Genomic DNA, 25,212 nt, shown 5'->3' with positions numbered 1-25,212 from the left:
TCAATCTTGCTTGAGCCTACTTCCTCATAGTTTTAACCCATTCATTTTGGCCCTGTCTTCTGGGACAATATTTATTTATTTGTCTAATTTATCCCCGCCCATCTCCTCCCATAGGAGGCCTCTGGGCGGTTTACAACAAGTGATTAAAACCATCAGAATAATACAAAAAATAAAATACAGTAAAAATACTATAAATAGAAATAAAAATAAAGAATAAAACATCCAAGTGATGAAACATCTAAAACAGTCCAAGTGTGGGAGGAGTGGTCTATAACAACCATCCCCATGTAACTCTATTCCCCTCTCCACCCCAAGCGAGGTGGCAGAACCAGGTCTTCAGACTCCGCCGAAAGGCCAGGAGTGATGGGGCCAATCTCACCTCTGGGGGCAGCATGTTCCACAGGGCAAGAGCTACTGCAGAGAAGGCCTGCTTCCTGGACCCCGCCAGATGAAATTTTTTTACAGGCGGGGTCCATAGCATGCCCTCTCTGCACGATCGGGTGGGACGGGTTGATGTAATGGGGAAGAGGCGGTCCCTCAGGTAACCTGCCAAGAGTATTGGGCCTAAAATGACTGGCTTTGTAAAAGCAATCTTCATTGTTCAGAAGATGGAACTTTTAGCTAGCTGGGCTGTCATGTAAACAATACTAAGCTGGTTCAGCTGAATTGGTTGCTTGTTTCAGCTTAGTCCTGGCTATTCAGGGCACCTGAGTTTTAATTATATGAAAAAGTATGGCTGAAGGATTAGAGTTACACCTTCTTCTAATCAAGGTGTCATGGCTTGCTGTTTTTGCTGGTAAACCTTTTATGGGATAATAAAATATAAAATATCCACTCCTTCTTCTGTGTGATAATCTTCAGGTATTTGAAGACTGCTTCCCTCAGGTGACTGATCTGTAGGTTAAACATATCTAGATGCTTTAATTGATCCTCATAGGGCTTGATTTCCAGATCCCTCGCCATTTTGATAGCCCACCTCTGCAGTTGGTTCAATTTGTCACTGTCCTTTCTGAACTATGGAATACAGAACCAAGTATTCCAAGCAGAATCTGATCAGGGCAGTGTAGAGTGCAACAAATATTTTGCTTGATCTGGATTCTATATTTGCTTAGTGCAATATTTTGTAAAGCTACACTAATCCAGAGAAAGCACAAACTATTTTGGAACATAGTTGAGTTCAGATTGGTTTGAGGCAAAAAAAAAATGTCAGAAAACTGCACATAAAACCCAGTATTTAGAGCTAATTTGGCTACATTTGGATTGACATCTGGATCTATCCATTAATGTGTGCATGTGATTACCAAGTAAGTATTTTAATCTCCAAGAACACGTGCAATGAAACAGAATACTCATCTTCCAAATGCAAAAGCTACCATTTTATTTCAATTTATTTCTACCATTTATTTTCAATGTTTTTTTTTCCACAGACAAGAAAATTTGATTTAAGCAACCATTGGGTTTCTTAGTTAAGGAAGGAAAAGTAACTGTCACATCATTTCCTTTCCTCTGCCTATCTTATTCTAGTGGGTCTATTATTCGTCCAAGAATTGTCATGTACAACTGCATATTGGCCCCTTCTTCTGTGGATTGTCCCAGCAACATTGCTCTTTATTCTAAATAATGATTCTTACCTAGAGGTGCTATCAATAGATGCAGCTGTCTTTCCCCAAAACTGCTGGCAGTGTAGGGTGTTTTACGGATTTTTTAAAAAAATTAATAATATACCCAAACTGGTAAGAATAAAGCTATTGAATTGAGAAGGCTGAAATCCCAACATTCTGGGGCTCCTCTTGAGTTAAACAAATAGAAAATAGCCAGGCGATGCAAGGTGGCTGGGGTGGAACAAAAGTGTAGGAAATCGCTGCAGGTTCTGATAGAAATGAATTGTTCTTGAACAAAAGGTTGAGAGAACAACAAAGAACTCAGAAGCCTTCCTATTAAGTGAGCTGCTGAATTGGAAGACTGCATAAGGGATGCTACAGGACCTTTATTTTTGTGCTCATTCCTGTTGCAGCAAAGAAAATGAAGTACATTCACAGAACTAGGCAGGCATGACTAAGCCAAATGCCAGCACTTATATGAGTCAGTGCTAAATTATGTGCTTAAATTGCTCACATTTAACTTTGGCTGGGTCATGCCCTAAGACAGCCTTCCTCTGCTACCCTCCAGAACTTCAACTCCCACAATCCCAATCTAGGAAGGCCAAAGGCTTTGGCTCCAAACATCTGGAGGACATCAGATAGGGAAAGGCTGAATTAAGGCAAAGCATTGTGTTATCCACAATGTTACTGCTAACTCACTTCCTATATTATATTCTAAGGAGGTTAAAAAATATGAAATGTTCCTGCTAATTCTGGATCCAGAGATTCTCAGATTCATAATAAAAAGTCTCTTGATTAATTAAGGTTAAAGCCACCATTGTGGTAGTTATATACATAGTGGCAAGTAGGAATTACATTACTTGCCAATAATCAAGAAGCAATGAATAGGCATTAGGAAAAGTTTTCCCTGCAATTTGAGATGTATTCATTGAGAGCTAATCCAAAATTTCATTGGATATAAGAAGAAACTAGGTGCCTTTTTTTCTCAATGTCCATTTGGATTTCTTTACTAGTAATATACATATATTTAGTGCATTTGATTTATAATATTGGGATGAGATCCTTGAACTGAGATTTCAGAAATCTTCTAAGATGCCTATTTGATCAAACCTCTTAGTGTTCTGAAATGTCCAAGAGCTGACTCACCAAATAAATTGCCTTGCCCATCCAGATGTCCCCAGCATTTCTGGGGAATACATGCACATGGACATATTCATTTCTTAAACTAGCTTCTTCTTAGAAGCTCAGTGTGGTATATGTGGGTAGTTAATTATATTCTATGTTTTATTCACCAGAAACCTATGCCATATGTTAGGCAGCACAACCATTTCTAGCATAGACATACAATGAGCTTCAGAGCTGATCAGGCAACTGAAGCTAGATCTCCTAAACTTAAGGCTCTAACTAGGTGCCAGCAGTGATCTGGGACAATTTCATATATGGTGAAGAGCTATGTAATTAAATCATTAGGGTTTACTTTTGGAAAACTTAAGGGAGAATTTTTTTTTGTTAGCCACCACCAGTTCTATTTGTAATCATTCAAACTACCTTTTTGTCCCCTGCACGTAGGGGTTCTCTGCTCCGAGAGGGGCACAATTCTCAGCACTGATAAGAAATAAATGAGGAAAAATGGTCCCCAAAACATCCCATGCATCTGGATTGCTTTCAGAAATTGTGATATAGCATTTTTTAAGGATTGCTTTTTAAATTTCATATATGAACATTTTTAATTAGCAAAACTAACAGAGGAAATTATCTAAACAACCACAGAAAACAAAGGCAAGTGTCCTCTCAGTATATAAAAAGACAAACTGTTGTCATGAATTGTCATTGATTAAAGTAATTCTTAAAAGGCCTCTGGAATTTCACATCAGGTATAAAGCTAGAGAGAGCCTGTATTATTTTATTTTTAGAAAACACACCAGGGTGGTCGCAGTCCGATTTAAGGCAATGACTGTCTATCACATTGTCAGTCAAAGTATGTCTACTGTTGGTCCTTTTAAAACTTGATCATGGACTGTAAGAGGCTTCTTAAAAAGTCTATGCCCCAATTAATTAGATACTGTAAAATAGATGAGACTGATTAAGCAAAGGAAAAAAATGCCAGTGACTTTGATCGCAATTCTATATACAGTAGTAAATAAGAATGACCATGTATGGAACCTGAATCAAATCTTTACAAGGTCTCTCTTTAAAGCAAATATGATCCTCTGTTTTATGCCAGCTCTTGTATAAATTGTGACTCTGAACTGAGCAGTGAACACAAACTTGCTGGTCCTAGTGTAAAAATGTAAAGGTACAGTCCCATTTACAGAATCCCTAGTACTAATCAGCTGTTTAGGCATGGGGAATGATAAAAACAGCTTTCCTTTTGCTCATTCTAAAATCCATTCTATAAGTGGGGTTGTCTGTCTACAGCAGCGTTTCTCAACCTCAGCGACTTTAAGATGTATGGACTTCGACTCCCAGAATTCCCCAGCCAGCAGGGCTGGCTGGAGAATTCCAAAAGTTGAAGTCCACACACCTTAAAGTTGCTGAGGTTGAGAAACACTGGTCTACAGCAATGGCTGGTGAATCATGCATGCAACACACATTCATGTGCATATGTCTTATCTAGTCAGGGTTCTAGTTAGGGATACACACATGGCCCAAGGTTGGTTTAGGCTGGTTGGTCCAGTGTGAACAGGTGTTGCACAGATTTGTGATGTCCCACTGAAGAGAAAATTGGAACTAAATGCAGGAAGCTCAGCGTAAGTGAAGTACGTTAAGTTTTGTTCAAACAGTGTGACAAAAAGAGGTAGGGGAAATTCAGGAAACATATGCATATAGATAGATGTAAGTCCTCAGCAGGGTTTTTATCAAAATTCTGAGAAAATTGCTTGCAGCTATGTGTTCACATTCTTCTTTTTGGAAACTAAGAGGAGAAGGCTCCATTAGATAAGGGACAATGCTTTGTTATTTGATTTTTTTTTAATTTTAAAAAACCCCATGCCTGAAATTTGTTATCCTAGAATGTAAGCATTTTCACCTGATAATTTTGGAAAAGGAGAGATTCCGTTAGATGACTGACAATACTTAGTTATTTGATTCTTAAAATCAGAAAGATCTATGTGTGGAATTTGTTCTCTTAGATAGAATGCGAGCATTTTCACCTGATAATTTAGATATTATTCTCATGATTAATACCTCACCTTTTCCTCCTTGCTTGTGCCACCATTATTAAGGAGAATGAGTCCTAAATTTTATTTACAGTTAATTCTTTGAAAGAACCAGCTATATTTCCTGTATTTGTTGTGGGTCAGATAGGTAGCTGGACTCCATGTGAGCCAACCATCTCTGCCTGGTTTTTTCAAACTGTGTTCTACAGAACCCTAAGGTTCCATGAGCGACTAAGGGGGGAAGGGGGTGGAATGGTTCACTTAAACACAGCCAGGGTCATCTACAACAATTTTCCTAAGGTACAGTGAAAGGGTGGGGCTGGTTGGCTGACATTCAAAATTTCCAGCCCTTCAGGGCGGTGGGGCATTTGTACTTATGATGACTCATTGCTTTGCCTCTTAATCTGTGGTTCTGGGATTTTTGTTTTTAACTAAAAGTTCCAAGGCCTGAAAAAGTTTGAAAACCTCTGTTGTAAAAGACAGAGCTGGAACTACAACAGTAAGACTTAGGAGCAGAAACAAAGATTAACTTGCTCCTTCTTTCACACCCCTATCTGTTCTCTTCAAAAGGCCCCAACCTTCTGAGCCACCCTGTGTTAAGATCTTTTTTATTTTCAGTATCTGACACATCTGAAACTCTGTCTGATTTAAAATAGGTTCCCTCAATCTGCTTCAACTTCAGTTTGACAATACAGTACAGGAAACTTCTTTCCAACTCTGTATACACATACAGACTGAAATCAGACAAGAAGAATACATATTACCCCTTTCCCCAGCCCTCCCCTTTGCTAACTCATTCTCTTCACTGGAATCCAGCTTCATTTATGGAGATAAGCATCCAACCAGAGTGCTCCAGATTTTTTTAGGGATCTAAAGAATAAGAAGAGAGGTGTGATATTCCAGTGTTATAATAGAAGACTGGTAGGGACATTCCCTTGTGTAAGCCAACCCTGAGCCTTCCTCCCAAACATGAATTTATAGCAACCACTTGTAACAAATACAGAGAATTCCCAGATCTATCAGCATACCGACTATTACTCTGTACTGCATTTCTGCAAGTGGAAGCCAGTTTTCCAGGATAAAACATGTAGTATATGAAGGTGGCTGGCTGGCATTATAAAGTCATACTGGCTTCCCTATATTCACTAAAAGATAAACAGATGGACAATCTGTACAAAGCCTCTTACCCAACAATATCTGCAAATGCTTTCAGAAGAGGTTTTTCTTCATAAGGGACTTCATACTTGGCACATAGGGACTTTACCAGTGGTGCTATCTTGTGGTAGTTGTGGCGTGGCATTGTGGGAAACAAGCTCAAAGGAAAACAGAAGGAGAAAGCGTGAGGAAAGCTCAGGAGCAGCAGTTCTGGAGGACATGCAATGTACTAGCTTTTACTTCTGGAAATAAATAGGGCTGGTCTATTCAACAGCCAAATGAGATAGCAGGATTCTGAAGGGATATGATGGACTATAATACTTCTGCATCTAAGATACGAGTACATCACCTTGAGGCCCTACTGTGGGCTTGACTCCTGAAAGTCTTGGGTGCAGCCCAACTTCTCCCCCCCCCTCTCTCTCTCGCGCGCTCGTGCGCGCTCTCTCTCTCATCCCATCCATCCATCCAGGACATTTATACACTTATAATATATATATAGCTCCATGTTAGGTGGCCTTTTAAGCTCAATGTTGGGTGGCCTTTCCATCTCTGAATAGATGGAATAGTTGGATGTTTTATATGGCAGACCACTAGAACGGTGTGTGATGCTTTTGTGTATACAGCGTATGCTTGTACCACACTGAAATTCTATGGTTACTGCCGTTAGCCAACACTTTTCCTTATCCCAGTTTCTCCACAGTGTCTATTACGCCTTGTGTATCTGTTCTCACTGCCAACGTTCCTTCAGATCCAAACATTGCATACTTACTGGTGCTCTATTTGAAAGTTCAGATGTCCACTAAACCAGTCATTGAAAAAAGACTGTTCAATATTGCAGGTAGCTACCAACTGTGAAAGAAAGGCAATGGTGAATCCCAATGAATCTGAACTTGAAGAGAGATTTTCAAATTCATCACTTTATTCCTTCAATAATGTCTGCCATTCTGGTACTGTACGCATGCTGCAATCTATTACTCTGACTGCAGACTAAAAGGTAATCTTTTGAGTTCTTCAAAATAGAGAAGTACTGTAAGAGGTAGGAAATTGAGAAGAATAATGTCTAAAACTTAACACCTGGAACAAAGCAGTGGCAAGCACTTCAGTGTAGATCTGAATTATAGCTAGCTTCATATTTTCAGAAAAAGAGGTCAATCATTGTTGCTTTGTCTCACGATGCCACCCTAAACTCTGCAATATCTAATAACTAATTCATTCAGTCTGCAATCTCCATTTTCAGTCTTAGTCTAAATTGCAAATCTTATAATCACAGGTCCTAAATTTTGGAAAATGTTGCTTCTTCCCCCATTCTCCGCTTTTCCATGCCACCTTATCTAATAAGTTCTTGAGAATTCAAATGCTTGATCAGCCCTTTTGGTTTTGCATTTTGGTTGGCCTTTATAACATAAAACGAGAAATGGATTCTTTCTGAAAACATGCTCCAATCCTGACTGGTGAGCTACAAAGTCAGCTCCCTCCCATCCCATCCCACAAATTATACACAATGAATATGGAATATTTTGCATTACTCTATCACCAGATATACCACTCTGAATTAAATTAAATTGCATACCATATATGCCTGATCATTAAAAACTTCTAGATGGTGTTTGTATTTGCATAACTGCTCAGTTGAAGTGTAGACTGGTGAGCAGTTATGCACCCAGGTGCCACAGCAGTGGTAGCAATCAGCCAATCATGCTGATCTTAAAAAAGCTAGGCTAAGCAAGGTCAGATTTGATTTGGATGGGAGACTGTGGGGAATCCCAGGGATTTAGTCTAGGCTGAGAAGTCCAAAAACAAAACAAAACAAAAAAAAAAAAGAGAGGAAATGACACACCATTTAATTGCAAAACAAACAAACAAACAAAAAAACCCTACATGGATGTGTTCATGTAATCACCAGGAGCCAAGTTCAATTTGAATGAATCTTTAGCCTTTTATGTGCCTATCTTCCTTCCTCTTTTTATCTATGTATTATTTCAACAAACATTTGCTTATAATTTCAGACAAATTGTGTGTGCATTTTAACTGTCTGAAGAGCATAGGGTTCTTCCCACTTGTCTACTTGCTCAAAAGCTATCTGCACCTAAGGAAGCACAGGCGGAAAACTCAATGCACACTTGAATCCCAAAAGTTTTGATGTGATATTGCTTCCTCCTTCCTTTGCACTGCAATTCATTTATAGTCCTGGAACCTACCTCTCTAAGTTTAGAGGAAAGGAGGATGATAGCAGCCTGTGAATGGGTTTGCTAAATCCTTAACCCAGTAGTCTACTTTGCAAGAAGTGTGGAGCATGGAGGAACCTTAGTTACATCAAACCTGAGATAAATCAGTATGGCATGTTCCCAGTACTCCACCAAAGGATCCCAAGCATGGTTGCTCAGAAATTCCACTGTGCTCAGTGACATTTATTCCCAGATAGGCATGAGATTTCAGTAAACTATGTTTACCTGAGAGCTGAGCCAATCTCTGTGCTTCTCATTGTCAATTTCCATTGGAATATGATTCATCTGAGTAACCCAAACAAACCAATGGCTTTCGATAAACCTTTGTAAAGAGAGAGAGAGAGAGAGAGGGAGGGTGGATTGAGCTCAAAAGCCTGAAAGCTAGAAACCAGGAGACTGAGAGTTCTAGTCCCGCCTCAGGCATGAAAGCTGGCTGGGTGACCTTGGGCCAGTCACTCTCTCTCAGCCCAACCCACCTCACAGGGTTGTTGTGGGGAAACTGGAGGAGGAAGGACTATCAGGTATGTTCCCTATCTTGAATTATTTATAAAAATCATAAAGGCAGGATAAAAAAAAATCTTTTAAAAAAAGGTTAGATTTATGTCCAGTAATTTGATAATAGGTCAGAATTCTTGTCTGAACAATCTTGAACTTCCCACATTTTGTAGACATGCAGTCCTTTACCTATGTGTCATTTACCTTTGTTTTATTTATTTATTTGTCAAATTTCTAGCTTTCCTACCTCCAAAATTACTCTGGGTGGCTTTACAAGATTAAAAAACAAAACAAAACACAGATACAGATATAGATATATAGATACACACACACAAACACACACACCCAATTATATAATAGCACAGCAATCATCTGAGGATACCATATACTGTAATATAGTTCTACATCATCCCCCAACTGTATGGGTATGAGCCTCAAACTCATTGACGAAAATCTAGGAAGAGTTTCATGGCAAGAACAAATACTCTTGAGGGCACACAAGAGCAAAACTGAATTGGAAGATGGAGGAGAGAAATCACTGACCAAGGAAGAGTCCCAGAGGAGACTATGGCTGAGGGATTTGACCTCCCTCATGTTATTTGGAGGACTCTGAATAGGTTGAGGGTTGGCGTGCCTAAGTGTAAGACTAATATGCTCAAGTGGGGGTTTCTGATGGATAATAACATGCTGTGTGGATGTGGAGAGATACAGAATCCGGCCCACCTGATGATTATTACCAATAGTGTGCAATGAAAATGACTTGTTTTTGGCCAATGACAAAGCCAAGAAGGTGGCATCATATTGGCAGCTTCAGGTTTGATCTGGATACGAAAGAAGAAGAATCCCCCAACTAAAAGCCCCCCCCCAAAAGAAAAGGAAAAACAGGAAAACAGTTTTTTAGAGTCCAATCAACAGTGGGCAAGGCTTATATGTTGGAAGCTACTTCCATCCATCTGTTCAACAGCATTGATTGATGTCACCTTGCAGGGCCCCCAAGCAGGCCTTTCTGTTGTAATGCCTAGCCTTTGGAATACTGTACCTGTCAAGAGATGGTTGCCACCCTTTTGGAAAATGTTGAAGTCATGAATGTTTCTGGGCTTGGGGGCCAGGTGGTAAGTTGAAGCCAGCATAGTTGTGGTTCTGAGTTCATTGCAGATTGGATTTTACCTCGGCTGCCTTTCTAGGTTTTTAATACTGTTTTGATGTTATTGTGGATTGTGTTTGGATATGTTGTTAGCTGCCTAGAGTTCTTATGGCAAGATGGGCAGCCACACAAATGAAATGAAATGAAATCAATCGATCAATCAATCATTGATAAATACATAAATATTAGAACAATTAACAAAATCAAGGAAAGTCCTGGGGGGGTGGAAATTCCAACAAAATACTCCACATTGGAGGCCCATCAAATCACTGCTGAAAGTGTATTTCACTAGATAGGTGCTACTGCAGAGAATGCCCATAGCTGAAACAAGTAGAGGTAGTCCTTGTTGAACAATCACTCATTCAGTGACCGTTCAAAGTTACAATGGCACTGAATGAGGGGGACTTATGACACGTCCTAGTAGTTGTCGCCATCACAGCATCCCCACGGCCACGTGATCACGATTTGGGTGCTTGGCAACTGGCTCACAATTACGACATCGCAGCATACCACGGTCACGAGATCGTCATTTGTAACCTTCACTGCCAGCTTCCAACAAGCAAAATCAATCACATACTCCCTGTGAGATGATGCAACCGTGCAGAATTCGCCTAACAACAGCTCTGGGACAGCAGCAACTGCTGTCATAAGTTGGCCTGGTCACATGATGTCGTGCTTTACAACTGCATCACTTAACAATGGAGTTGCCAGTCCCAATTACCATCGTTAAGCAAAGACTGTATCAGTCAGTCACAATGCAGCTTTCTTGAGCACAAACACTGGATTGATCTATGTGGAAGTAGATGATTCTGTTGCTAATCTGGTCTTGAACTTCTCAGAGTGTTATAAACCAGCAGGAGTATCTTTTAAGTGTTTTACTAGCTAACCCTACCTGACAAAGGTGAGGAGAACCAGAGATCCAAGAAATCCATAGAATGGGATGTAGGTGATAAAGTAGCGTATATAGTAACTGAAGGCCCATGCCAGGTCCTAGGAAACAAGGAAAACATTACACAGTATGTGGCAAGTGCTATACTGTATGTCCTTTCTCCCTATGCCAGCAATCATTTCTTTTCCAAAGAATATGCATAGAGACATCGCTTCACCTCCTCTGCTGAGATCTTCTTCAGGTGGTGAGAGCATTTGATTGCAGTGAAATGTAGTGAAATGAAAGCAATAAAGGACATGTGGGATCTTTCACTTACCGCCCAGAACTTGTGTTTGAACATTGTCGTGAAGATTTGCATTTGGAAATAGACTGGAATAAGGAGAGGTGGGAAAACTGTAAATACAGTAAAACAAAATGCATTAGAGGAGGCAGGCAACACAAAGCATAGAATGGTATCCTGGGACTGAAAAACAACATAAAAATAAGTTTCTGCAGTGAAGCTCTCTCTCTCTGAGGAAGTATATGATGAGAAATGCTGTCTTGGGTCTGTGTTCAGCCCAATATCTTAAGCTATTCAAATGATTGGGACTTGCGTCTCCAACATGATGCCCTCTGGGAACCAATGTGCTTATAGACATCTCCCCTCTTGCCCACTAGGCTCCTGGCCCACTTAATTTTTAAAATATTATTTAATTGATAAAAAGGAAAATGAGAATGCCGAACGCAATGATCTCTAGCACCAACTATCTACAAGAATGCTCTGCACAGCTACTCTAGACATCCTTAGACATAAAAATGGTAGGTGGCGCAGCCCTGCACTGGGTCTGGAAGTTCGTCAATCTGCCCAGAAAAATTATTGGTGTTTCACTCTACTCTGCAAAAGGCTACAAATTCAAAATGTTTCCAGCTCAAAATACTGTTTCCAGTTCAAAATGCTCCATCCCAAATCTGAAATAGTTGTTTTGTGACCTTACAGGAAACGTTTCAGTGCTGTTCCAACCATCCTGGAAGTGTTCCAAAGTTGGGCTGTTTCATGCTCTAAAATCCTCCAGAAGTGATTGCAACGATGTCAGAACATTCAAGTATGGTCAGAACAACAACTCACCCCTTGTGAGTGCAACACATTTTGAATTCAAAATGTACTGCCTGTGACCAGCAGCTATTTGTGCCTGTCATGATAGCCATTTTGTGACCACCAGGTCAGCCAATTTCCATGAGTGTGTTCTGGAACTTTCAAAATTTTGGGATACCACCAGGCTATTTTGGAAAGAGACAGCTCTATTTCTAAAACTGGCTTCTATTTACAGCCAGTTTTAATATATGGCGAGAAACATCAGTGAATGGAGACTGTAATACCTGTGCTGAGGATAGCTTATGGAAAAATAAGAGCCTTCTTTAAGCAGGAAATAAGCATCAGCCTCCCTTCTTTATACAGAACTATACTTACTCAAAAAGAAGTATTCATGCTGATGGTTATAAGGGAAATACTTCAGCTTCTTCTTTCCATACTGAAGGAGAAGACAAAAAACTTCTCAGTGGTGACAATTATTGTATTAGACAATAAAAAATACATTAGATATATACCACTGAACTTATGTGAGATGAACAGCAGAAAAAACAAGGGAGTTTAAATATGTTAATTTTGATACATACATAATTTACCATACCTGTTGACCATTCTCACTAAAAATTCTAGGAATTGTGGTCCTAAAACATTCATATTTCTAAATTTAAAATACCAGAAATCTTATACAGCTTTGTGTTATTTCGGACAAATTCCAGAGATGTCAACATTTTTAATTAAAGCACTTTACTTTTTGAAAGAACTGAAGTTTAGTGGGTGCCATATACAGAGGGGGTAATCTTACAAAATATGGGGACGCGGTGGCACTGCGGGTTAAACCGCTGAGCTGCCGATCGGAAGGTCGGTGGTTCGAAACCGCGCAGCGGGGTGAGTTCCCGTTGCTAGTCCCAGCACCTGCTCACCTAGCAGTTCGAAAACATGCAAATGTGAGTAGATCAATAGGTACCGCTTCGGCGGGAAGGTAACGGCGTTCCGTGTCGACATGCTGGCCACATGACCCGGAAGTGTCTACGGACAACGCCGGCTCTAAGGCTTAGAAACGGAGATGAGCACCGCCCCCTAGAGTCGGACACGACTGGACTTTACGTCAAGGGAAACCTTTACCTTTACCTAATCTTACAAAATACTACTACTACTACTAATAATAATACAGATGGTCCTTGTTTAATAACGGTGCTGAATGAGTGGTACTTACAACAGGTCCTTGAAGTTCCAGTTGTCACAGTGGCCACACGGTCACATGATCACAATCCAGGTGCTCAGCAACTGGCCTGGATTTCTGGCCATCGCAGCATCCCACGGCCACGTGGTCATGATTTGTGACCTTCCCTGCTGGCTTCCCACAAGCAAAGTCAATGGGAAAGCCGGAAGGAAGTCAGAAGTCATGATCACGTGAGGTCCTTGCTTAATGACCCGCGTGGTCCTCGCTTAACAGTGGTAACCGGGGACTGCCAGAACTGCCATCACTAAGTGGCATAGTCATGTGATGTTGTGCTTTACAACCACATTGTTTAGCAACAGAAATTCTGGTCCCAATTTCCAGCATTAAACAAGGACTACTTGTAATAATAATTTATTAAATTTATATGCTGCCCGACTCCCAGTGACTTTGGGTGGTTTACAATTGTTCAAAACATTTAAAAACAAAGAACAATACAAAAACCACAAAAACAGCACAATCCAAAAGAACAATGATGGAGGGAAACAGAAAGGAAGAAAGGGGCTTGCCAAAGGCCTGGGTGAAGAGTCAGGTCTTTAGGGCCCTTTGAAATACCATTGGGACTGGGGTGTTTGAATCTTGGGGGAATCTCAGCCAGAGGGCAGGCACTGCTACAGAGAAGATGCTCTTCTGGGCTCCTGATAGAGGGCATTGCTTAACTGAAGAAGCCGGGAGCGGGCAGATGTTATGGGAGACTGGCAGTCCCTCAAGTAACCAGGCCCTATGCCACATAGGGCTTTATAGGTAAATAGCTCTAGGGAGGGTGTAGCCAGTCACAACACATTTGCCAGAAGGCAATCTGGTAAAGTGATCCTTACCATCCTGAAATGGAGAGCTAACTTTTTAGAAAGAATGATCCAAGAACATTCCTAGACAACAGAACAAAAAAGCTGTATATTTTGTTAGTTATGTCCAAGCCTGGTAAAACTGTTCCATATAACAAAGCAAAAGGACAGATAAGAAAGAATAGTAGGTTCACTGACCACACACACACACACACACACACACACAGAAGAAAATATTTATATTCAGAGAAACTAATTCGCTACATCTGTATTTCTTCATTTCTTCATTGGGCACTCTTGTATATCTGGAATTATTTTTGTCTATTATAAGAAAACGAGCCCAACACATTATTAGACTGAGCAGAGCAGGAGTGATCTGTCTTGGTGCTTTTCTCTGAGCGCTGGAGTTGACCTGATGGGCCTTGACGTGCAAAGCAACACCTTGTAGGTGATGAGCTCCACTTCATGAAGCTTTGAGGAGGGGCTGATCTACCTCAGCTGGCTGCTTCACTTCACAGCAAATGGCAAAGTGAAGCTATCGGAGAAGTGGCATAGCTGCCCCACTCCAGATAAGTCAAAGTGCCAAGCTACTTCATGGATCTGCTTTGATGGGATGATTTAATCAAAGCACTTTTATTGAAGCATCCCAATGAGATAAACAGAGATAATTTTGAAGAAGGAATGAAATATAAAAATACTTTCTCACTATGAGAAAGTAGACAAGAATTGAATCCTGAAAAAGGAGAAGGTGTACTAAAGAGATTCAAAATAACCCCACTTTGATTCTGTTTGGTATAAGAGGGGTAGAGGGAAACTTGGACAGGTTTTCAAGATTCTGTTATTATACCCTATAACAAGAAAGTACAGTTCCAGTGGTCCTTGTATTGTCTGTTCCACGACCTGGCCTACCTGAAGGCTGACATGGCCTTCATAATTATTAGGCCACTGTGATCTGCTTCTTTTAACTGGTTCACCAACTTGTTCTTACAGGCTTTTGGGGTTCAATTCATTATGTGAATATCACATTTTCTGGAATTTATTTACCTAGTTACAATATAAAAACATTTTAGATTTTATTGCAGTGTTTGCTTAATATGCACTGGCATATGTTGCACTCTCAGGGTTGCTGTAGCAACCATAGCCCAGGTTTCTAACTGGAATCAGTTATGACAGGAAGCTCTCTGATTTTCCTAGCTTTATTGTTATTATCGTTCTGGAAAAGAGCAAAGGGTCCCTCAAGGACACCATCTATAACAGGGGCACACTCTTCCAGCATTGTCCATAGGAAATATGCCCTTCTATAGAACCACAGGATGTTGTTACTTTTCCCTGCTGACCTATATAAGGCAAAACTCATTGGGGTATTGTAATCATATCTAGCTGAATATTGAAAGGTAGCTTTCCTAGAGAAAGTATAAACAGAAGATAGATCTATCTGGGTCTCCTGGTATACTGCTGCAGGAGTTGCAGTAAATGGTCAAGGTTCTTTGATTCTCAGTATATTTAATAACAATATAGATATCAAAATGATTCTTATTGCTGAAATAACTATAGTTTGGGGAAATCAGATTGGGAAAAGGATATGAACAGTATTTAGTTTGGGATTTGGAATTTCTGGACTCTGAATTCTTTAGTTTGAAGGTATGTATTTTGCTCACATGCCAATAAGGTAATGCTCAAGATCCTGCAAGGTAGACTTCAGCAATTCATGGAGCGAGAATTACCAGATGTACAAGCTGGGTTTAGAAAAGGCAGAGGAACGAGGGACCAAATTGCCAATATCCAATGGATAATGGAAAAAGCCAGGGAGTTTCAGAAAAACATCTATTTTTGTTTTATTGACTATTCTAAAGCCTTTGACTGTGTGGACCATAACAAATTGTGGCAAGTTCTTAGCGGTATGGGGATACCAAGTCATCTTGTCTGCCTCCTGAGGAATCTGTATAACGACCAAGTAGCAACAGTAAGAACAGACCACGGAACAACAGACTGGTTTAACACTGGGAAAGGAGTACGGCAGGGCTGTATACTCTCACCCTACCTATTCAACTTGTACGCAGAACACATCATGTGACATGCTGGGCTTGAGGAATCCAAGGCTGGAGTTAAAATCGCTGGAGGAAACATTAACAATCTCAGATATGCAGATGATACCACTTTGATGGCTGAAAGCGAAGAGGAACTGAGGAGCCTTATGATGAAGGTGAAAGAAGAAAGTGCAAGAGCTGGCTTGCAGCTAAACCTCAAAAAAACCAAGATTATGGCAAACAGCTTGATTGATAACTGGCAAATAGAGGGAGAAAATGTAGAAGCAGTGAAAGACTTTGTATTTCAAGGCGCAAAGATTACTGCAGATGCTGACTGCAGTCAGGAAATCAGAAGACGCTTAATCCTTGGGAGAAGAGCAATGACAAATCTCGATAAAATAGTTAAGAGCAGAGACATCACACTGACAACAAAGGTCCGCATAGTTAAAGCAATGGTGTTCCCCGTAGTAACATATGGCTGCGAGAGCTGGACCATAAGGAAGGCTGAGAGAAGGAAGATCGATGCTTTTGAACTGTGGTGCTGGAGGAAAATTCTGAGAGTACCTTGGACTGCAAGAAGATCAAACCAGTCCATCCTCCAGGAAATAAAGCCAGACTGCTCACTTGAGGGAATGGTATTCAAGGCAAAACTGAAATACTTTGGCCACATAATGAGAAGACAGGACACCCTGGAGAAGATGTTGATGCTAGGGAGAGTGGAGGGCAAATGGAAGAGGGGCCATCCAAGGGCAAGGTGGATGGATGATATTCTAGAGGTGACGGACTCATCCCTGGGGGAGTTGGGGGTGTTGACGACCGACAGGAAACTCTGTTGTGGACTGGTCCATGAAGTCACGAAGAGTTGGAAGCGACTAAACGAATAAACAACAACAATGTATTTTGCACTGGGCAACGAATAATGGAACTTGAGTTTCCAAGACTTGGGTTTCCATAACTGATTCCAGCTAGAAACCTGGGCCATGGTTGCTACAGCAACTCTGAGAGTGCAACACATGCCGGTGCATGTTGAGTAAATCTTGCACCTCTGAGATCTACTATGCCATGTCATTAGATATCAAACCGGACCAAAGTAGGCTGTCTCATCCCAGGAAAAGTTGGTCACCAGGATATCATCCTGCCAAGTAGTTAAGAGACTGTAACCACAGTTTAGGAATAGATATGTGGCAAAATGGTCTATGAGTCTTTATAGGTGAAGTGAAATATATCCATGTGACAGACTTCAGTGCTTCTATCAAAATACATTCCTTGAAGTGTAAAGTAAGATTGTCAGTGTTTGCAGAAATGGCACAAGAACTATTTTTCCATAGAGTTTGGGAAACAATTCTATTTTAAAAAGTGTAAACAAATTGTAACAGAAAACAAGTAAACAAACGCCTAGCCTTAAGGAATATATGCTGGTTTTGCTACAACAGATTTGTCTGTCAACAGATTGTCCTTAACACAAAGTGAAAAGCAGCTCATTTGGCGACATACCACAGTGCAAATAAAACTGAGGCCTCTCCCTTCTCCCCACCCATCTGCTTTTCTAATCTGTCACCTGGATCAATCACTCCACTATACCTAGTAAGGTAGGCAGTTCCCTGAATCAGCGTTTTTATTCAGCTGGCAGTCCTAGAAATATGATTCTGAAAAAGAACAATGCATTGCATAATCACTGTGAGATCTGCCAGCGCAGGCAGTTGCTAAAAACCTCTCCAATATGTCTTTCTGAGGAACTTCATCAGACTGATGCAGCTAGAGCAGGAGATGACAAATAACAGAGAGCACACTTCGATCAGCCTGTGTCTGGAATGAGTGAATTTTTCTGCCTCAAGGGCTAGGTTTTCCTGGGTCATTGCTGCCTCTGGGAATTTGGCTGGAACTCTAGTGCTTGAATTCACATCCTTTCATCTTACCTCCACAGGCTGGGTATTTCCCAAGACAAAGAGATGCAACATGTTCACATCTGGATCTTTCTTAAAGATGTTTGGCTTTGCGTGGTGCTGAAAGTGCCGGTGATTCCACCAATTTGCTGAGGCACCCTATGGAAACATTTGGGGAATCCGTTTTTTATTGCTGTCATCGTCTGAACACCCCAAAAGAGGCACATTAAAAATGTAAGGCTTCCTCTTGGTAACTTCATAGACAGACCCATTTAATTTTCCTGGCAACAACACAGAAGTGGTTTGCCATTGCTTCTGAGATTCTTTTGATTTCTTAGTGTACTGTCCTGCAGTTTCCTGGTTGTCTCCCATCCAAGTACAAATCTGAACTTGCTTAGCTTTTCTGAGATTAGCCAAGATCAGTGAAGTGCAGCCACCTAGCTGGACAAGCCTGTTATTACAGATCATAATTTATATTCAACATGATGAATATTAGTGAAACCATGTGAAAATAAAATAGAGTCCCTTATAACTCTTTCCTCAGAACATCTTCTGCTGTAACCAACTAATACTTGGTAAGATGTCAAGTGTAAATAGAAAAATGTTAGGAGTCCTGCCAAATATGGAATTCTCCCTCTTTTGATATGAACTGTTAAAGAAGCATGGCGTGCAATGGCACAGTGGAAGAATTTGGAATGTATACAATACTTTAGATCACTTAATAGAATTAGAAGATGATTTTCTGGTTGCTGTTATTTGAGGATTGCAACATAAATGTCATTTGCTAAAATTGCAAAATGGTAATACCTATAATTAAGACATTTTTTTGCCCTTTAGACATGGGCTGTTAGCCTTAAGTGCTTCAGAAATCCTTCAGAAGATTAAATATGTTCTTTGCACAGTAATAACTCAGTAATAACTATTAATAGAATTAGAATATAGGAGGGCATGGGATAAGGTAATAGCCAGCCTATTAACATGAATAGAAGAAATGTTGGCACCTGCATGTAACATTTCTATATATGTAGAACTATAGTTAATTCAACCATAATTATTATTTTATGTCTTCTAGACATCTATGTGTCTTTGTAAGGAAGATATTAATGGGTTCAGCTAATTTTTGGAGATGCTGTGCTCCAAATGCATAATTGGGTCATATGATGTGGTCTTGTGTTACAATGGCTCCCTTTTAGACAGGTGTTGTTTCACATATTACTTTTGTTCTGGAAGACTAATTGTTTTTGTTGATGCTCATGTTCTTTTCAATTCTATACCACTGACTTGGAAACAGAAGGACAATGGAAATGGATACTGCATGCTTTTATGATTGCAAAAGGTACCTCCAAGGTTGGAAAGACACCCATTCTCCATCAATTATACAATGGCCTAAAAAACATGTTCTCTTTCTGCTGTTTAAAAATTTGGACTGCATACAATAGTTTATAGAATTTTATTTCTCATTTTGTAATACTTGTTTTCCAAATGTATGCTGTGTTTGCAAGCTGTTTTCATTAGATATGCTTTTGCCTATATAGCTTTTCGTCATGTATGATTTCGGTATGCAATTTTCACTGGAGAACTGTATTGTAATTTTCAAAGAATTATGACAAGCAGGATAATTATGTCTGATTTTATGCATTAGTTTGGGGGAGGTATGTATTAACTATATTGGTATTAAAATGCAAAATAAACATCTTTCCATAAAAGTAAGGGTCTGAATTCAGCATGTTGCTGCTACTTCACTGCAGATTGTGTTCCTTCTAACTAGACATACATGGCCTATATTTCTTGCAGAAGATTTAACCTATTGGGGTAACTTTTTAACCTGACCCTAAGAATATCTATAGACAATAGTTAATAGACCAACAGTCTTGATAGAGTTGTCCTCTATGAATTAGCCAATCCACTCTGAAAGCCATCCAAGTTAGTAGCTATCACATTTTGTGATAGTGAATACTACAGGATAATTACAGGTAGTCCTTGTTTAGCGACTGACACATTTAGCAATCATTAGCAGTTACAACAGTAGTGAGAAAGTAACTTTGCGACCAATCCTCACATTTACAACCTTTGCAGGTCTGTAAAACAAAGAAAAGCTGAAGTAAGATCATAAGCAAAGTCATGGTTTCACTTAATGACCGCTTCACTTAACAACCAACTTTCAGTCCAAATTGTGGTCACTGAATGAGGACTACCTGTATGTGCTATATGAATATTTTTAAACAAATCTGTTCTAAGCATTATTCCAGTCAACTTAAATGGATGACTTCTCTTTATTCATTTTCTCCATTCCATGTATGATCATAGAATCACAAAGCTGGAAGTAACCATAAATGTCATCTAGTCTATCCCCTGCTCAGTGCAGGATCTGCAAGAGCATCTCTGAGAAAGGACCATGCATGAAGGAAGGCCTGTAGTAAAGAAGAACTACATCTTGTAGCAGCCTGTTCTATGGGTTGACATTTAGTACAATGAGGAAGTCCTCCTGATGTCTAGCCTAAACTCCTTCCTTGTAGTTTTAACAGTGATGTTATACATTTAAGCAGCCCCCCACCCACCCACCCACCAGCAGCCTAGGACCAACCAAAATGTTGCTGAATTAATGAGCTCCTGAATGAAAGGCAGAAGGTCTAATAAATTAGTAAACTACAACTCCTAGCACATCTCACGGTGTTCCCTGTTTTGTTGTGCCTTCAAGAGCTTATTGACAATTACTGTAATTAACTCAGACTCAACTAGATCTTTTAGCTTTGGTTTCTGGATTGAAAATTCTTCCCATCTGTGTCATGCAAAAGGACATTAATTTGGATCTAGCTACAACTGATAATGCAGTTACTGCAAACAAAGGCCTGCTTCTTCTTCTTTAATACTGTTTGGGATCTATGAATGCTAGTTACCAACATACAGTTCTCTACACAAACCCATCTAAAACCGATTCTTCATTTTTGCTTATTCCTTCCCCTGAAACAAATCAGGTATGCTTGGAGCTAGAATTTAAGAGTGAAGTGTAGCCAACTAGTTCTCCAAATTTTCCTGAGTTGGGAAGCCCATTTTCCTCTGAACACCTCCTGTCACGATGATGTGAGAGGCACAGAGGTTGTTTCAGAAAAGAGTGGGCAACCTAGCCTCATTATACCTTGCTCCGGTTATTCTTTTACGATTTGACAGGCACAGGCCTTACCTTCAAGTGACCAATCACAAACTTATGAACTAGATGGTTCCATGCAGACTTCTTAAATGCAGAGAGGTGTCCAAAGTCATGTTGCAACCACCCAGCCTGGGCCTGGGAAGAAAAGAGAAGGATCAAGGAGTGCAAAGATACATTTAAGATGGCACAGCAGGCATCTCACAATCCACAAGCTGTGCATCTAGGCCTTAGTGGTTTCCTTGCCGCTCAGCGCTCACCTAAAATCGAGTTACAGAAAATCAGCAGCTTAGTAAACCTACAAGAGTACGAAGTCCATTCCTTCCCTAAAAAGAAGAGGGGAATTCTGCCCCCGCTTCATCCAGTAACATCATATAACCGATCTATTTCTTAACTTCTATTTTAATTAATGGGACCACTAACTAACTGAAGTTGCCGACTCTTGGTTAATACAAAGATATGTGTATTCATACATGCTTTTCCCTCAGAGTTTGTTGCTATCAGGGTGGTTGAAACAAAATGAATTGAAACTCCACATTGCCTGTTTATAATCCAAAGAAATGGGTCCCAATGTTACTTCTGGTACACCTGGAGCAGCCTCTGTCAACTGTGTTAGAGTGTTTGGAATGCTGCTAACAGTAATCTTGTAAGCAATACACAGTACTGCTTCCCCAAATATCGCATCTGTGTTCAAAGGAGACAAAATGAAGTCTGAATAGGTATTTTTTCCATTTAAATACTTTTCCACGCTACTTGAACCCTGCTGCTGAAATCTCTGCGCTTGGGGTGACCATCCGGTGCCTGGCCATCCCATCACTGCATCTTTCCCTACCCTGTGAATTGCTGCTCCAAAACAGCAAGGAAAGAGGAAGGGAGCAGATCCGTGGCTTCTGCACCTCCTCCAGTTTCTCTGCTTCTGTCCAGACTCTCTTGCATCCCGGTCTCCAGTTCTTAACACAAGATGATAAATAGTGTAGGTGGCCTTCTATACAACACTTGCAAGCTGATCTTCGGTCACTAATGCTCAGCTGTGTGGAACACAGGATGTTAGGTTATCATGCTCTAGGCCTGGGCAGTGCTGGGATCCTAGCAGGATTTTCTTTTACTTGGCAGAAACCAATAAAAAAAAGGGTGGTGGTGGTGGATAATTTTAATTGCTAAGACTGCAAGTAAAGAGCACATAGGTTTGTTTTCTGCAACTATTTGGGCTGAAAGCAAAAGAAATATTGACAACAATTCATCTTTCTAATAATGACTAGCTGCCTTTAGTTTCTTGAGTTATAACTTCTTTCACTTTCCTCTCCAAAAAGCACAGTTACCTGGAAGTTTAAGTAACTTGCACATATATTTAAAGAGTTCAATGATGAATGAATAGCGTGTCTGAGCACTGATAGCTTTCAGCATCCAGCAAACAAAGTTTCACCTGAGAGACTGTGAGGATGATGGAAAGTACAAACGTTATGGTCCAACTCGTACCACAGTATGATACCATTAACCAAGCCAGAACTTCCATCACAATGATATGACCCAAATAAAGGGAGAAAAATACAGGATTGGCCTTGAATAGCTTCATGTCCTCTGCTGTCTTTCTCAGGGCACGGAAATCTTCTACCAGCTGAGGCTGAAAAACAGAAAAACAAGATATTGAAAGAAATGGGTGCTTTATACCCAAATGGGTTGCTTCATTTTGAAGTCATACACAATCTTCAGCTGGCCCAGCCTGCTCTGCCATGCCAGTGCTGAACTTCATGGATCTCAGTGCATGACTGTGTAGCAAGAATTCTATAAAATCTTCAACATATAACCTTATCTACTTCAACTGTCCTGTGAAATCATTAGATAATACAATACAATACAATACAATACAATACAATACAATACAATACAATACAATACAATACAATACAATACAATACAATACAATACAATACAATACAATACAATACAATACAATACAATACAATACAATACAATACAATACAATACAATACAATAATAATATGCCCATACAGATTCAGAATGCTACATTCTAGATCCAAGGATGGACAGAATACAGAGTTCTACTTTTTACGCCGGAACTCTTCTTGTCCTTTAGCATTGGCTGCTAAATGAAAACTAGAGTCATGTTTTTAAATGACAGGAGACTATTTGCGTTCAGAGGCAATGGGGACCTTGGTGCTCACCCACCTCCTTTGTATCACCCTTCGGGTGTACATGGCATACATTTAGGGAGGCTCTTTTATCCATGGACTTCTCTACACAAATGGTAAAAAGGTAACATCTCCTTTGGGATGAGCTCAACTCATGACCATGAAGTTCTGGGGGCATAAGTACCAAAGCATTTTGCTATTGCAAACAGTGGTGGCGGCTGTGGCCACTGTCAGGACTAATTCAAGATTCAGTGAAATAGATCTTGATATACCTTATGCTTCTCAATATTTCCATCCAACTGTAGGCTGTAGGAAACAATTAACACCACTTAAGCATCACCGCTCTCTTTGATATGGAATACCGAAAGCATTTCATGAGGCGTCTGCAGAGTGATGTTCAGACATTGGCTTGCTGCCCTAATTGCAACCCTCCAAAAAGAGGATGAGGGAGCAGAAAGGCCTTTGCTTGGAACTGGTCAACCAGAGCAGAGTGGCTGAATAATTGATAGCCTAAACAGCTGGGAGTTGAGTAGATTCTGAATGGCTGGGGGACAAGGGGTAAGTGGGAAAGATGAGTCATGCCTGTGATGCTACCTTCCAAGTCAGAGGTCAGAAAAGCTTCAGGTTACTAAAGGGCCATGCACAGGTTGCTTTCAGACAGTAGAAACCAGGCCTGATCTCATGTGAAGAGGAGGAAAAAGACAGAGGGCTGTGCAGCACTTTAGATTTGAAGGTGAAAAGGTACTTTAAAGCACCAGAGGAATCATATAGCACCTGCTGACAACACCATGAAACAGCTGAGGTTCTTTTTTTTTTCCAGGGATCATGCAGCACCCGTTCACAATTATAGCACAAGTCTGGGAAAGATGCACTTGGCTTAAGGAGTTCCCAACAGCTGCTCCACGCACACCCATGTGCACTCCAAAGCAGCCTTTGAATTTGAAATCCTGCACAATCCTACTGTATATATATTTGATGGGTTTGATGAGGAGCCAACTGAGAGTAGGTAGAAAGCAGAATTCTGGCAGGTGGAACAAGAGGTGATGAAAGTTCCATGAATATTTGTTTGAGTAATTTACATTCAGTGTTCTTTCTTTGCACCACTATCTCTAATCTCAGCTGCTTGCTTAGCCTTGTGTGAGGCTCAGCTTTGCCTCAGTGAAGCTATCTCAAAGGCAGCACAACTATTCTCTTCAAGGTGCTTTATATCATCTCAAAGCCTCAATCAACAGTTGAAATACAGGGAATGAATTTTTGCACATGCTTTGCACATACATATGTTCTTGCACTTCTAGTATTGCAACTGGATCTTCCAGTTTTGAAACCATCAGAAGAAGGTCCAGAAGACAGGCTTCTGGGTGAAGAAGCATGTCTCTGAATGAGCAGAGACAAGGCCACGGCCACAACCAAAGGACCAGTCCCACAGAACCTCTCCAGATAAGGAGAGGATGGGAAATTGCCCACTTGTGCTCCAGATGGCTGCTCCCTGCTATCCCTGCAGGATAGCGGTTTCCTGGGGGTCTGAATGCTGGGAGATGAAGGGAAGCCATCACACTCTCAACTGCAGAGGAGCCTTTTAAAGGACACTGGGTTCGCTAACCTCACTTTCTAATCACTTTCAGAAATTATCTATTTAACTATCTTAAGACTAATAGAGATCTTCAAAACAACAAGTTTGCAAAGCCACCTGGTGAGTTTACCTCCATTCCAGAATAAAAGAAAAATTAACTATAAGTAAAGAATCGGTGGCGCTGCGGGTTAAACCGCTGAGCTGTCGATCGGAAGGTCGGCGGTTCGAAACCGCGCGGCGGGGTGAGCTCCCGTTGCTAGTCCCAGCTCCTGCTCACCTAGCAGTTCGAAAACATGCAAATGTGAGTAGATCAATAGGTACTGCTTCGGCGGGAAGGTAACGGCGTTCCGTGTCGTCATGCTGGCCACATGACCCGGAAGTGTCTATGACAACGCCGGCTCCAAGGCTTAGAAACGGAGATGAGCACCGCCCCCTAGAGTCGGACTCGACTGGACTTTACGTCAAGGGAAACCTTTACCTTTACCTAAAGAATTTGAAATAAATGGCAAAAAGCTAAACAAGGTTTTAATTCAAGAATGTTATAAATGAATTAAGGGAACAGACGAATTTGGAATATTAGGGCTTTTGCTGTAAGATTTTGGAAATAATTATATAATAAACAGCACCTTTGCAGGAATTAAATTGTTTAGTCTACCTTAGGTTCTAACAGAAATGTGAGATT

The 25,212-nt window shown here is 40.5% G+C and overlaps 1 protein-coding gene across 1 annotated transcript in view; it reads right to left on the bottom strand.

Moving 5' to 3' along the window:
- Window positions 1-5,352: 5,352 nt before the first annotated feature.
- Window positions 5,353-25,212, bottom strand: part of LOC134487416 (acyl-CoA 6-desaturase-like) — a 28,666-nt gene continuing 8,806 nt past the window's right edge. The window contains exons 3-12 of the mRNA XM_063289205.1: window positions 22,234-22,431; window positions 20,847-20,948; window positions 17,699-17,824; window positions 12,115-12,175; window positions 10,984-11,060; window positions 10,671-10,768; window positions 8,365-8,461; window positions 6,684-6,763; window positions 5,947-6,072; window positions 5,353-5,629 (exon numbers count right to left, since the gene is read on the bottom strand). Of these exons, the coding sequence (XP_063145275.1) occupies window positions 5,578-5,629; window positions 5,947-6,072; window positions 6,684-6,763; window positions 8,365-8,461; window positions 10,671-10,768; window positions 10,984-11,060; window positions 12,115-12,175; window positions 17,699-17,824; window positions 20,847-20,948; window positions 22,234-22,431 (1,017 nt within the window). The 3' untranslated portion in view covers window positions 5,353-5,577. The remainder of the gene's footprint in view (window positions 5,630-5,946; window positions 6,073-6,683; window positions 6,764-8,364; window positions 8,462-10,670; window positions 10,769-10,983; window positions 11,061-12,114; window positions 12,176-17,698; window positions 17,825-20,846; window positions 20,949-22,233; window positions 22,432-25,212) is intronic.

The sequence above is a fragment of the Candoia aspera genome, chromosome 1 (genome assembly GCF_035149785.1).
Source record: "Candoia aspera isolate rCanAsp1 chromosome 1, rCanAsp1.hap2, whole genome shotgun sequence".
In the NCBI taxonomy this organism is placed as follows: Eukaryota; Metazoa; Chordata; class Lepidosauria; order Squamata; family Boidae; genus Candoia; species Candoia aspera.
Note: the sequence above shows the minus strand (reverse complement) of the source record. Positions and strands in the feature narration are given on the sequence as shown.